General features: G+C 38.4%; 1 protein-coding gene across 6 annotated transcripts in view; it reads left to right on the top strand.

The window, feature by feature from the left end:
• The window catches only part of Parg (poly(ADP-ribose) glycohydrolase), a 114,008-nt gene that overhangs the window by 43,369 nt on the left and 56,915 nt on the right, over positions 1 to 13,724 (top strand). For all 6 annotated transcript variants that reach the window (XM_015995646.3, XM_015995645.3, XM_006976729.3 and 3 more), the window contains exons 8-9: positions 5,184 to 5,276; positions 9,290 to 9,447. In XM_015995646.3, coding sequence (XP_015851132.1) covers positions 5,184 to 5,276; positions 9,290 to 9,447 — 251 coding nt within the window. The remainder of the gene's footprint in view (positions 1 to 5,183; positions 5,277 to 9,289; positions 9,448 to 13,724) is intronic.

The raw sequence follows: 13,724 nt of genomic DNA on the forward strand, positions 1-13,724 counted from the left end.
TTTTAGTGTATTGACTTTCTCTTGTGTAGGAACTTCTATAAGGACTTAGGACTTGGCCTTTGTTCAGATTTCCCCCATCACCTCTAGTAGAAGCCTTATTACTGCTTCCTCATTTTCCTGTCGTAGTTATCAAATTCATTTTAGCTTCATCAATCTTTTTTTTCACATTAGGGTGTTAGTAAACAGTACTTACATTTTTGCAACTTGTTTCCCCCAGAATTAATAATCATCTTGTGTTTACTTGCTGTAGAGTTGAAAACTAGATGAACATGGACCTCAAGTGTCATCTTGGTGTGCTTTCAGGAGTGATATAGGAAATGTGGTTTTAACCTTCCCAAATGCGCCCAATAAGGGAGAATTAAAGATCATAAGGAACCTCATTGTTTCTTGGTCAGTGGGTTAGTTTGGACACAGATAGTATGCTTCAGAATAATTATGGAGCTTTTATGGTGATTTCTTGATGTTAGTTGTAGATGTAACCGTCTTGTTAAATAAGAAATACAGAGCCAAATACAGAGTTAAAAGCCAAGAGATCAGAGCAATAGCTAAGAGCTAAGATTTAAAACCTTACCCTTCACTGCCGCTGCTGTCCTACCTCTCCGCAAGAGACCTCCTTCCTGTGTCTCTGTCTTCTCATAGACTTTCTGTTCTGCCTTCTCATTGGTTGTAAACCCAACCACATGACCTCCTCATCACTGCCCATCTATACAGACCTCCAGATTTTCTATGGTTGGTATTGAGATTAAAGGCGTGTGTCTCCATGCTGGTGGTATCCCTTGAACACACAGAGATCTGCCTGTCATGTGATCAGGATTAAGGGCGTGTGCTACCACTGCCAGACTTCTGCTATGGCTTGCTATTAGCTCTGACCCCCAGGCAACTTTATTTATTAACATACAAATAAAATCACATTTCAGTACAAATAAAATATCACCATATTTCCCCTTTTCTATTTTAATAAAAAGAAAAAAGGAAAGTTGTAACTAATATAAGAAAAACTACATACAAAAGTACAATAACTATAAGCAATAAATACCTAAACAGTGTCTAGTCCATTTGTGTTTGACAAATTCAGAGAAAATAATTCCATTATCCTATTTTGGTAAGTCCAAAATGTACCTGATTCACTTTCTATCTTAACTTATATTACTAACAGAACTATCTTATAACGTCTTTCAAATTTATACACTTATACCTCTTTAGTGAGTTTTTTTTCTGGAATTCTTAACAAGAAAAACTATAACTATAACTAACTAATCTTCAACTTCCTCAGAGACCCAAGAAAGAAATAATATTACATAATAAAAAATAAAAACAGGAAGTGCACGCAAGCAGCTTACAAAAAAAATGTGAGTTGACAGAAACAGACAGCTGCCTGGACAGTCACCCAAATTTTCTCCACAGCGTTGGGGCATCATCTTCAGCCTATAGGCTTAGTGTATCTGACAGACTCATTTGTGAAGTAGGATGTACACAAGGTCAACAGTTCGACCTCACATTTGGTGAGAGCAGTCCATGCATCAGAAACACCTGTATTCTACTAGTTTCATGTCATGAATCAGGATTTTAAATTCTGGAAATTGTTGATGGTTTTTTAATTCAGCTGTCCATTCTTCTTGGCTGTGTATATATATGGCTTCATCTCAGCATCCTGTTCTTCTCCACATCCCTCTATTAAATGCCAGTCTAACTATTGAGAGGTGTGATCTTAGTTACTCTTCAGGAATAACTGTTTCAGCTGTTGTTCCACTGCATCAGAAGCCATCAGCCCACTGCCTGTTCAGCTGCCTTCAAAGAAAAGGACACTGTACCTTTTCCGGATTGCGAAGGCTACTTCAGGAATGATGCTATATCGTCCTGGCCTCAGGAGATGCCTTTTGATAAAGCCACAACCACACTTGTCTTGGCAAGAATCGGTAGTCCTTTGTTTCATGTCCTGTCTGTCCATTTTGTCCTGTTTGTCAGCAGTCTATTCGAGAATACTTAGTTGTCCAGTGGCTAACTTTGGCCACAATGAAAGTTAACTCCACATGCAGTTTCTTCAATGCCCATATTTTCTCTGAAGTAGATTGGTACTGCCAGGAGCTGACATGTCTCATAGTCATAACAAAAAAGAAAAATCTTCTAAGTTATTAAAACATTTTAAATGCCATATTCTGTAGATCTCTGAAGGGTTTGAAGATGACCTGTCTATCTAAAACATCTCTGCTCAATCTTGAAAACATACCTAATATGACTACAAGTTCTATTGTAATGTCTAACTACTAACCTTCATTTCTTTATATCCTAATAGTTGGTAATAATAACATTCAAGAATCAGCAAATTGCATTACATTGTTAAATGAATGGTATAAGTACAATATCTTGAACAAGATTAGAAATATATGTATGGCATTTCCTAACAATATCAATCTCAATATATATAATTTGTATACAATATAAAAAAATCCAATCCAATGTAAAGTATTTAAAACTAGTAATTGTCTTTTTTTTTCTTTTTTTTTTAAACAACCTTAAATCTAATCTCCTTTGCTTAGCCCTTTTCCCAATGGGCAAGTGCTTTGAGTTCTGAAAAAGCTAATTCTGCACTCACTCATTTGCTAGAAGTTATGGCCATCATGGGTATATCTGGCCTCAGGTTTGATTTTATTAACAAGAACTTTTAAGATTCGTGCTACATCTGGCGCCCAACGTTCGTGGTACGAATTCATGAAAAAGCTGCTCAGGCCCATGCTACACTCGGCCGGTTGTGGTGGCACACGCCGGTTGGATTTACTGAAGAAGGCAGAGGCAGGAGGATCCCGAATTTGAGGCCAACCTAGGAGAAGCTTCAGTTGGGGCCAAGCCACAAACAGTGGTGGGACCATGGAGGCAGTGCTGCTGCTCTGAGTTGCTGGCTTCTTCTCACCCTTTGGTGACTGCGGTGATGCTCCTACCTGGGACAAAAGGTTTACTACTGCTTGTTCAGAGAAGAATTGCCAGAACCATCATGTTACAAGAAAGCATCGACAAAGGTCAGTTTGGAAAAGTTTGGCAAGGCAAATGGTGGAGAGAAATTGCTGTGCAGATTTTCTCTTCTAGGGAAGAACATTTATGGTTCCGAGAGATAGACATTTATCAGAGTGTGATTTCTTCAAACCACAGAGGAGGCAGAGAGAGAGAGAGAGAGAGAGAGAGAGAGAGAGAGAGAAGTCTACAGGGAACCATGACCACACCTAACAGCAACTTTGAAATCTTCAAAATGATGACAGGACCCCACAAGGATGATTCCACATGGACTATGGTAAAGCCATTAAGCTGATTAACACCACCAAAAGATCGACTTTGGACTACAAACTACTCAGGACATTTTTGAGATGGCTAGCTGAGATGATCCAGCCTGACAGACTACTTGAACAAGGACTTGAAACAAGCCCTGCACTTTCTCATTATGCAGAGACTGAACAAATGATACAGGACTTCACAGTTAACCCAAAAATTTTCTTTCCAGGATTCCCTAAAGATGTCTTCATCCCCAGAAAGCAGGAAGTAATTTTAAGAAAAACAACACCCACATTCCCAAGAGGTGGGATGGGAGGTTTTTTGGTCCTTTAATGAGTTTTGGATATTTTCATTGTTTACAATGGTTGGTTACAAGTTGTTAATTGTTAATGGTCAGGAAAAAAAACTAAACATGGAGATTAGATTCAGAGGTTTTGTTTTTAAAAAAAAAAAGGAAAAAGAAGAAAATATAGATATGAGGTAGATCTACTCTGAGAAAAAAGGTAAAAAAAATATAGGATAAATGGGTAGATCTTTGAATCTATTCTAAAAAGAAAAAGGGAAAGATATAAAAATGGCAAAAGGTAGACTACTGAATCTATAATGAAAAGGAAAAATACTTTTAAAAAGGAACTACTTTTTTTAAATAGGATAAGTAATGAAAATTTTTTGTCTGAGTTTATCAAATGTTACTGGACTGGACATTGTTAATATATATAATGGAGTTTTTTGTCTGAATCTGTCAAATGTTAATGGACTAGACATCGTTAATGTAATTTTTGACTGTGTATTGTATATACTTATTGGATATAATTTTTCTTATATTAGTTAAAAGCTTTTTTAATTTTAGACAAAAATAAGGGGCAATGTGGTGGTATTGTGTTCCCCAAAATATTGTGCACCCTAATAAACTTATCTGGGGTCAGAGACAGAACAGCCACTAGATACAAAGGCTAGAAAATGGTGGCACTCACACCTTTAATCCTAGCATTCCAGAGGTAGAAATTCCCTCTGGATCTCTGTGAGTTCAAGGCCACATTGGAAACAGCCAGGCATGGTGACACACCTTTAATCCCAAGAAGTGAGCCTTTAATCCAAGGGAGTGATGGCAGAAAGCAAAAAGATATATAAGTTGTGGAGACCAGAAACTAGAAGCATTTGGCTGCTTAAGCTTTCAGACTTTCAAGCAGCAGTTCAACTGAGATTCATTCTGGATGAGGACTCAGAGGCTTCCAGTCTGAGGAAACAGGATCAGCTGAGGAACTGGCGAGGTGAGGAAGCTGTGGCTTGTTCTGCTTCTCTGATCTTCCAGCATTCACCCCAATACCTGGCCTCAGGTTTGATTTTATTAATAAGACTCTTTAAGATTCCTGCTACAGTTAGTGACTGTTGAAATTAAATAGGTCCTTTAGGTCTTCTGAGAGAGCCCTTGGTGTTCAGTTTTCAGCTGACATAACCAAGGATAGAGTGCGTTGTTTTTTATTTACAAGTATTGCATTAAAAATTATATTTATTTGTTTGTGTGTGTGTGTGTATATCTGTGCACACATGCATGTGTGCATACGGAGGTCAGAGGACATCTTGTAGAGGAGTCTTCTTCAACCATATAGGACCTGGAGAATTGAACTCAGGTCATTAGGCTTGGTGGCAAGTGCCTTTCCCTGCTGAGCTGACTTGCTGGTTTTACAAATATTACATTTATTGGTGAATGTTGTTGATGTGAGAGAGACTTGATTTGGGGATAATTTGTTTTTGGAAGACAGGTGAATGATATGGATTTGTAAGTTGGTTGGTGAACCTGTTGGTTTGTTTCTACACGTGTTGGTTGGTGATGCCACTGCACCTTACAGTGGGAGTTCACAATTACCACATAGTTACTGTTCCCAACTACTGTTCACACAATATATCTCATTGGTTTTCAGGTCCTTGAAGAAGCAGAGGCTCAACATTTGTATCAGTCCATTTTACCTGACATGGTGAAAATTGCACTCTGTCTGCCGAATATTTGCACCCAGGTTAGTAAATGTAATTTCCTTAGTGCTTTCCTTGGACTCAAATGGCTAAGGTGGGAAAGAGGATTCTGCTAAAGAACGTGGCACCTCTGCTGTACCATGGAAAGGCTAGTAGCTAGAGAGAACACTGCCAAAGAACATTACAGTTGCAGCATTCAGTTCGCGCTCCCTTTCCATTGTTGCAGTTTGTTTACTCAGACTCCTTTTCCTCCATTTGTTTAAACGATGTCTTCTTAAAATCATTATTTTAAAAGAGACTAGTGAGTTTGGTATGCTTTTTTCAACATGGTTTAATCTATATCTCTCTCACCTTCCTACAAAGTGATACATTACCATAGCAGTTGAATTCATGGTATTTTTTTTAACTTTTAAAACTAAAAGAAAAAATACCGTATTACATAATTTTGTTTGGAATGCATTAATTACATATTACTCCCAACAGATAACCTCAAAATGTAGTGACTTAAAACAGTAGACATGTGCCAGCGGCTTAGTTTCTGTTGGTCATGAATTTGAGAGCAGCTTGCTGAGTAAGTTGTGGCTCCTGCTCTCTCTTGTGGCTGCTGCAGTCAGGGTGTTAGGGAGGACAGTGGCCACCTAGAGGCTTGACTGGAGCCTCCCTTACACCTTTGCAGGAACCTCCCTTGAGCCTTTCCAAATGCTGACCAGTTCCTCAGGACATGGTTGCTGCCTTCCTCCGTGCAAAGGAGAGAGCAGGGAAGCTGTAGTGCTTCTTAGGGCCAGATCTCATCCGGTGTCACTTCTACTCTCTTTCTTCTTATTGGAAGCTAGTCACTTAGTCTAGGCCATTCCCAAGGGGAAAGGAATTAGACTCCTCCAGTTGTTCTGTTTTAATGTAATCTTTATTATTTTTTTAGCATTTCATCCATATAAACGGTGTATTTTGATCATACTCACCCTCACCCTTCCCACAGCCTCCTTTCAGATGCCTTCTCAACATCATATACTCTTTTTTTTTTCTTTTTTTTCTCCCACTGAGTTTAATTAGTGCCGCCTGTGTGTATCTGGATGTGGAGCATCCACTGGAGACTCACTCCTAAAGGACAAGTAGTAAGGAGCTTGTGAACATACTTTTAAACTCTTCAGAAGGTTGCTGGTTTGCTCTTCATAGTTTTCTTCATGTGTTTTTTTCCCCACAGTGGTCTGAATTTGTCTTTGTCTTCTATTTCTAGGGCTAGCTTCCTTGTACTTGGATGCTAGACAGGATTCTGCTAACACTTGCTCCATGGGGGCCCTGTGGCTATTTTAGGCTGAACCATTTCTGGGTGGATGGGATGATACCACTCATTGCACACCCAGAGTGTGTGCTGTAAGCACAGTCTTTGAGGACAGCCCCAAATATCCTAGACATGCCAAATGCCTACCTTGGGCCATGTTCTCCTCAGTCAAAAACCAATGCATACTCTATGCCATGCTCATTAGCATTCTATGGTGGGGTTTCCAAGGCTGCCTGACTTTGGTACACCTCAGCAACGCATTGTGTCTTAAATAAAGTTTATGTTACTAGATAGAGAATGTATTTTAAAAGGTTCTTGTTATTTGTCTTGGAAGCTGCTTGCTACAGTTCTGTCTCTCCTTTTCGCTTGCTCTCCTTCCTTGTGAAGCTCCTCCTACTTCCTAGCCCTCCTTTGCTACTTCTGCTGCAAAGCCTTCCTGCTTTCCCAGGGAACCGAATCATCTTGGAACATTCAGCTCGTAGTTCACACCTTGTTTTTGACTCATGGCTTTACCTGTTTTCTCCCACTAGATGATATTCTCCTGGAAGGGAGATCCTCTTCCGTCTTCTGGGTTTCATATGAAACTTATTCACTTAAATGCTCTTTTAATTCACTGTTCGGTTCAGAAGGACAGTGCCTACTCTTTAGACATGGGTGATACACTCCTTTGCTGCCTTCTCACGCGCTGTAAGAGAGGTGTCCATATTTTATTTCATGAAATATTTATTCTTCAAAATAATTTAAATCAGTAAGTTATAGTAAGTTGCTAAGTAATGTCTGTCTCGCTTTTTATCCTGGCTTAGAATACCTTCCTTCTTTCATTAGAATACTAATGGGAGAAAATCTTAATTCCATGCTCTGTTCTTTACAGAAAAGTCTGCTATGTTGTAAAAAATTAACATTTTAATTTGAGGTAGAGATATGTTTTTGACAAGTTAAATTGCATATGCTTGTATTTAATGATTTGCCATATTAACACACTACAGGCCAAACCTAAGAGGATATTAGGATTCCTAAAAAAGAAAATCAAAGGAATCCAATTTTGGCACTTTTGAAGTGTGTTGTAAGGCATTTAGCCTCTTACTTTTTCTAGCTCAGCAGTTGCCGGTAAGATTCCTACTCTCGTTTCCTCAAGGGTGGGTTTTATGCATTTCTTCTCACCAAGAAAGGAAACTACTTACTCTCTTTTAAAATTCTATTTGACAGGGGTTAAGAAATATTTGTGTGTCAAGTCAATTAAGCCTAAAATATTTACTAATTTTTGAAATCATTTTTATGAATAACTTGGTAAATTAGAGTTCAAAGTTAAAGCCAATCAAGAGTGTTATCTATACTTGGTTGCCTTGCCTAACCTCAGGGCTGACTTGCAAATGAATGTTTTGCAGAGAAAATACAGATCCATTTGAACTGTTTGGTTCTCTGTCTTTTAAGAGAGGACAGCTGCAGTTTCTTTACTTGCCCCTGTTGCTTACCTCTGATTGTTTTTAGATTGTTGCCATCAGACTGTCGTTCTCACACTGGTTTGTGTTTGCTGTTAACTGGAAAATACAGTCCTGCCGTCTTAACTGCCTCGCCTTGAGTGCAGTTTGGGGGGTGGCGGTGCCTGAGGGCGGATGGCTTGAGATCTGTGTGGACGCCAGCACTCTCATTCAGAGTGCTCCTGAAGGGAGAAGGACAGGTCTCTAAAGCATCAAGGGGACTGTTTTGAACTTAACAACTCATGGGAAGCTGGTAGATGCTCTTTTGTTTCAGCAGCGTGTCTTTAAAACCACGGTGTAAGCATTTAAATTAGAACAAAACACATTGAACACAATGCTCAGGTCCTGTGTAGTCATGATGTTTGGGCTGCCACAAGAAGACATTTTTAGATGCAAAAAACTGAAGGAAAATGTTCCGCGTCTTCCTTGACTTCGGGTGTTTTATTATATAGGAAATGCCTTTATTTTTACAAGTTACACATAGTTCTGTGTGGCAGTTTTCACGTGTTCTATTAAATACTTTCGTAAAATTAGATTTGGTTCTCATAAAAAAATTAACAATGTGCAGTTTGATTTAGAATAGAAGAAATGACTCATTTATTCAATCATATTAATTATTTTATTTTAGACTAAGAAAAAGTAATTCATCCCACCATTTTTAATGCAAGAACATAACATACACAATAATAGTTCAACTCAGTATTGCATTTTTACTCCATCTAGTTTTAATTTTCATTACAAGGGTAATTTATTAATGTCTATTTGCTGAGGCACTCTTGGTTTTCCCTGGTAGGTAATACTTTGTGTGCTCTTCAGTATCATTATGATTAGAAATCTGCACCTTGGGGTTGGGGATTTAGCTCAGTGGTAGAGCACTTGCCTAGCAAGTGCAAGGCCCTGGGTTCGGTCCTCAGCTCCAAAAAAGAAAGAAGGAAAGAAAGAAAGAAGGAAGGAAGGAAGGAAGGAAGGAAGGAAGGAAGGAAGGAAGGAAGGAAGGAAGGAAGGAAGAGAAAGAAAGAAAGAAAGAAAGAAAGAAAGAAAGAAAGAAAGAAAGAAAGAAAGAAAGAAAGAAAGAAAGAAAGAAAGAAAGAAAGAAGCCTGCACCTTGATTGATGAGTACATTTTTCTAATCCTCTCCGATGTCAGCCCTTGACTTTAACAGTATTGCTGATTTAAGGACTCAAGAATGGCTTGAAATTATTCCTGCCTTAATTTAGAAAATGCATTTTGGTACCTCTGTCTTCAAAATTGCTAAACTAATTATTGCTTTTCTCATCTGTACTTTTGTTTCCTCCATCAGCCAATACCGCTCCTGAAACAGAAGATGAATCATTCTATCACAATGTCGCAGGAACAGATCGCCAGTCTTTTAGCTAATGCTTTCTTCTGCACATTCCCCCGACGGAATGCCAAGATGAAATCAGAGTATTCTAGCTACCCAGACATTAACTTCAATAGGTATGTTTTCAGAGAGTACCTTGTGATGAGTGGAAGAAACGAATATTTTTGAGTGACTTGTCATAGAGTTAATAAGCATTTTATTCAGGTGATGTTTTGACCATTTTTCAGACAAGATAATTAAAGTTCACAGAGGTAAAGAGCCTTATTGGAGTCCTAGAGCCAGTTAATCACAACCAGGCTTCATCTCAGTTACTTCAGTGCCTGTGTTCTCTCCATACTCTTAGACTGTCCTCTTCTGAATGCTTGTGTTCCATCTGTTGCTCACTTTGATTAGTCATAGGAACGTTTGTTACATATTATAATCCTATGATGAAGCAATTTTTAAAATGGGAATAAAAGCCCTCATTTCTGTAAAGATCTTACATAAAAATATAGTCTCTGGACATGGTGGCACATACCTTTAATCCAGCACTTGAGAGAGGTCAGAGGCAAGTAGACTCTGTTAGTTCAAGACCAGCCTGGTATACATAGCAAGTTCCAGACTAGCCAGGGCTACACAGTAAAACTATCTCAAAGAAAAGAATATAAAGTCTTGAAGGAATTTTGTGTCTATGTGTGTGGGGAGGAGGGATAAAAAATATGAAGTGACTGTTTTTTTTTCATAGACATGATTAATTTATCAGTGTAATTTTTAAGGAGTATTCAAATTATTTGTCAGATTTATACATTATGATTAATTAATTAATACATCCATAAATGTTTAGACTTCAGCTACTTTTCAAGTGAGTATTCTGTCATCTGTCCACATAAAAACATTATAAGAAACGTTATTGGCAAATAAATAACTTGTTTCCCCACCTTATTCCCACTGCTAATTCTTCAGCTCTTGCTTCTTTTTCTTGCTTTATCTGACTAGAATATGAATTTCTTCTCTGGCAGAGGCAAACCTTCAGAAAGCTCTCCTATCCTCCTCCTTCACACTGGGGTGAGCATGATGCCCACCTGTGCCATCTGAAATCCCAGTGTGCTCTGGTTCTGAGGGTGTGCGCCATAGGTATAGGCAGTACACCGTTAGGAACAGTCTTAACATATGCACAAAGCCACATTGCAGCCCCTTCTTATCTTCCAAGTAGAATGTTACAGTGGAACCTTTCGTTTTAATTTATCTTTTTATAACGGTGTAGTTTCTTAAAAACTTACTTTTAGACTTAACAAAAGTTGCAGAAATAAAAACCAAGAGTTCCTGTGTACAATTCATGTAGTTTTGCTTTAACATCTTTTGTACATAATAAAAATAATGACAACTAGGCAGTTAATACTGGCTTAATGCTTAACTTGTTCACAGCCTTATGAAATCTTATAATTTTTGTTACCTTTTTTTCTAATCCAGCTCGTAACTAGCATCTTATATTACATGTGTCTGCTTAGATTCCTCCAACCTGTTCCTTAGAATTTTCCCTTCCTTTTATAACTTTGGCCTCCTTGAAGACTACTCATTATCCTGTAAAATGTTTTCCATCTGAACGTGGCTAATGTTATTTCACAATTAGAATGAGGTCATGCTTTTTTTTTTTTAAACAAGGTCTCACTCTATGGACCAGGCTGACTTCAGATTCTCAGTGGTTCGCCTTTCTCAGTCTTCTACTGCTAAGATTCTATGTGTGAGCCATGGCACAGGGGTAGGTCATGGTTTTGGGCAGAAATATCACAAAACTGGTCTTGTGTCCTTCCCAACCATTCACATTAATGGGCTTATAATTCATCTTAGAGTTGGTTCAGCTGGCCAAGGTAATGGCTTCTGGGTTCTCCCACTGAAAAAGAACTTACCTTCTGTGTTTTCTTAGGAAAAATAAAATACTGCAAATGGTATCACATTTTTCCAAACTAGTTTTAGCATCTGTTGATTGATCTTTTCTGCATTTATTATGATAGTGTTTGCCTATTGTAATTTTTCTACTTTATTTTCTGTTTATTAACTGAAATTCTATTGTAAGGAAGATTTATCCCTTAACTCCTATTTTTTTTTAATATTCCAATGGACTAATGATCTTTTTGTACATTATAAAATTTAATGTAATTATCATTCATTTTGCTATTTATATTTTTCTTTGATCATTAGTACTATTTAAAAATAGGCTCATGAGCACTTTTGGCAAATTCCCATCATGTTTTTGAGCATAGCCTTCCCTTTTGGAGTCATAAAAAGTTCTAGGTTTATATTATCCGTTCCCCAGCCCTGGAACCAGCCATTATCTAAGGGTCCTTGATTCCTTTATTTGAGACTGAAATCTAGGTGGTGGGTTTGCATTGTTTTTAGTGAAACTTATTCTATATGGGCAGCATTTCTGACAGCTCGACATGACGGTGCAGAAATGTATTTATAATTCTCTCCAGTACCATAGTGTTAATTCCAAAGGCCTGTGTTAAGTCTTTTACAATTACAAAATACTTCTCTCCCTGGAGATGAGAAGAATTCTAGAATAAAGCTGATTAGTAGCTGATATAATTTTTTAATTAAAAAAAATCAAAATTAAGACATTTCAGTACATTTATAGGATTTCTAAAGCAAATGAAAAATATAAAATTATTTAAATGCAAGAATACTCAGCTAGGTGGTGGTGGCATACACCTTTAATCCCAGCACTGGGAGGCAGAGGCAGGCGGGTATCTGTGAGTTCGAGGCCAGCCTTGTCTATAGGGCTACACAAAAAACCTGTCTCTAAAAACAAAACAAAAAGAATATTCTCAGGCTAGCATAATTCTCAAGTTATATTAAGGGCTTGCAAACAATAAAAGATGAATGGAAATCCCTGTTATACAGTCAGTCTATACTATCAACAATAAGGGGAGCATTAGCAACCAAAAAATAATGGTATCAATGTAAGAGAATTTCCTTAAAATCCCATTGTTGGCAAACTGAGTGGTATCCATGCTGTATCTCATGCTTTTTATTTGCATAAATGTCCATTGTGTGGCATGTTTCCACATTAAAGCTGTAGTTGAGCTTATGAGGGTGATATTTATTCTGTATAGCCCAAATAGACAGTGAGCAACCATTGTGTTAAGTGTACTAGTTATAGAAAAGGCAAGCTAAATCCTTTGTTCTTATTCTTAGGTGGAAATTGTCTTGTTTTTAAACCTTGTAACTTTCTGAACTGCCCTTCTTTCCATGTGATTTTTATTCTTCCTTCAAGATTCAAGTCACAGGTCAAGTATTCAGCTATCTGCCAGGACAGTACTTTTTTCAGCAGTGTGTACCTGCCTCCTCTTATGAGGTGTTTTGTTTGTTTGTTTTTAATTTTTAATTAATTAATTAATTTGGTTTTTCGAGACAGCGTTTCTCTATGTAGCTTTGCACCTTTCCTGGAACTCACTCTGTAGCCCAGGCTGGCCTCGAACTCACAGAGATTCACCTGGCTCTGCCTCCTGAGTCCTGAGATTAAAGGCGTGCGCCACCAACGCCCGGCTCATTTTATTTTTTGTGCATTGGTGTGAGGGTGTCAAATGCCCTGGAATTGGAGTTTCAGACAGTTGTGAGCTGCCATGTGGGTGCTGGGAATAGAACCTAGGTCCTCCAGAAGAGCAGTCAGTGCTCTTAACCTCTGAGTCATCTCTCCAGCCCCTAACCTAACAAACAGCAAAAATGATGACTATTCATAACCACTGATGTGTCTGTTATGGCTCACTGTCCTTCTCTCTGTGGGAGTTCCTGGGCAGGGAAATTTGTATATGATGAGGTTTTGGAGAGCATATGACTTACCCATAGAAATGAGACTGGAACACTCTTCTGCTCAGGCCTGGTGCATTTCATGTCTGACTACCTTGCTAAAGCAGAGTGCTCTGAGAATACTCAAGAAATGGAAGAGAAAACAAAGCTCCCTTTTCCCCATGCTCCTAGAAGATCGAGTACAATAAACCATTTGTTAAACGAATAATGTGTTTTCCCTTCCTTCCTTGTTCCTTCCTTCCTTTCTTCCTCCCTCCTTCCCATTTTTCCTCCCTCCCTCCCTCCTTCCTTCCTTGCTTGCTTGCTGGTTTGTATTTACATTTATAACTTCTGGCAATTCAGGGGGAGTGGGGGGAGAGAGAGAGAGAGAGAGAGAGAGAGAGAGAGAGAGAGAGAGAGAGAGAGAGAGAGAGAATACAGTCTCAAGTGAGATAGGGCTAGCTCCTTGATTGAATAAGAAAAATGGTAAAAGTATGTGGTGGGAGGCTGACGTCAATAAATTGAATAAGCCTTCCTTCTTTTATTTATTGTTGTGTTCTTCCAGGCCTGCTTAGTTATGTTAAATACTTCTGACCTTTTCCCCTGCTTGCCTTTCTCAGCCTGAACA

Source organism: Peromyscus maniculatus, chromosome 9 (assembly GCF_049852395.1).
Source record: "Peromyscus maniculatus bairdii isolate BWxNUB_F1_BW_parent chromosome 9, HU_Pman_BW_mat_3.1, whole genome shotgun sequence".
Taxonomy (NCBI): Eukaryota; Metazoa; Chordata; class Mammalia; order Rodentia; family Cricetidae; genus Peromyscus; species Peromyscus maniculatus.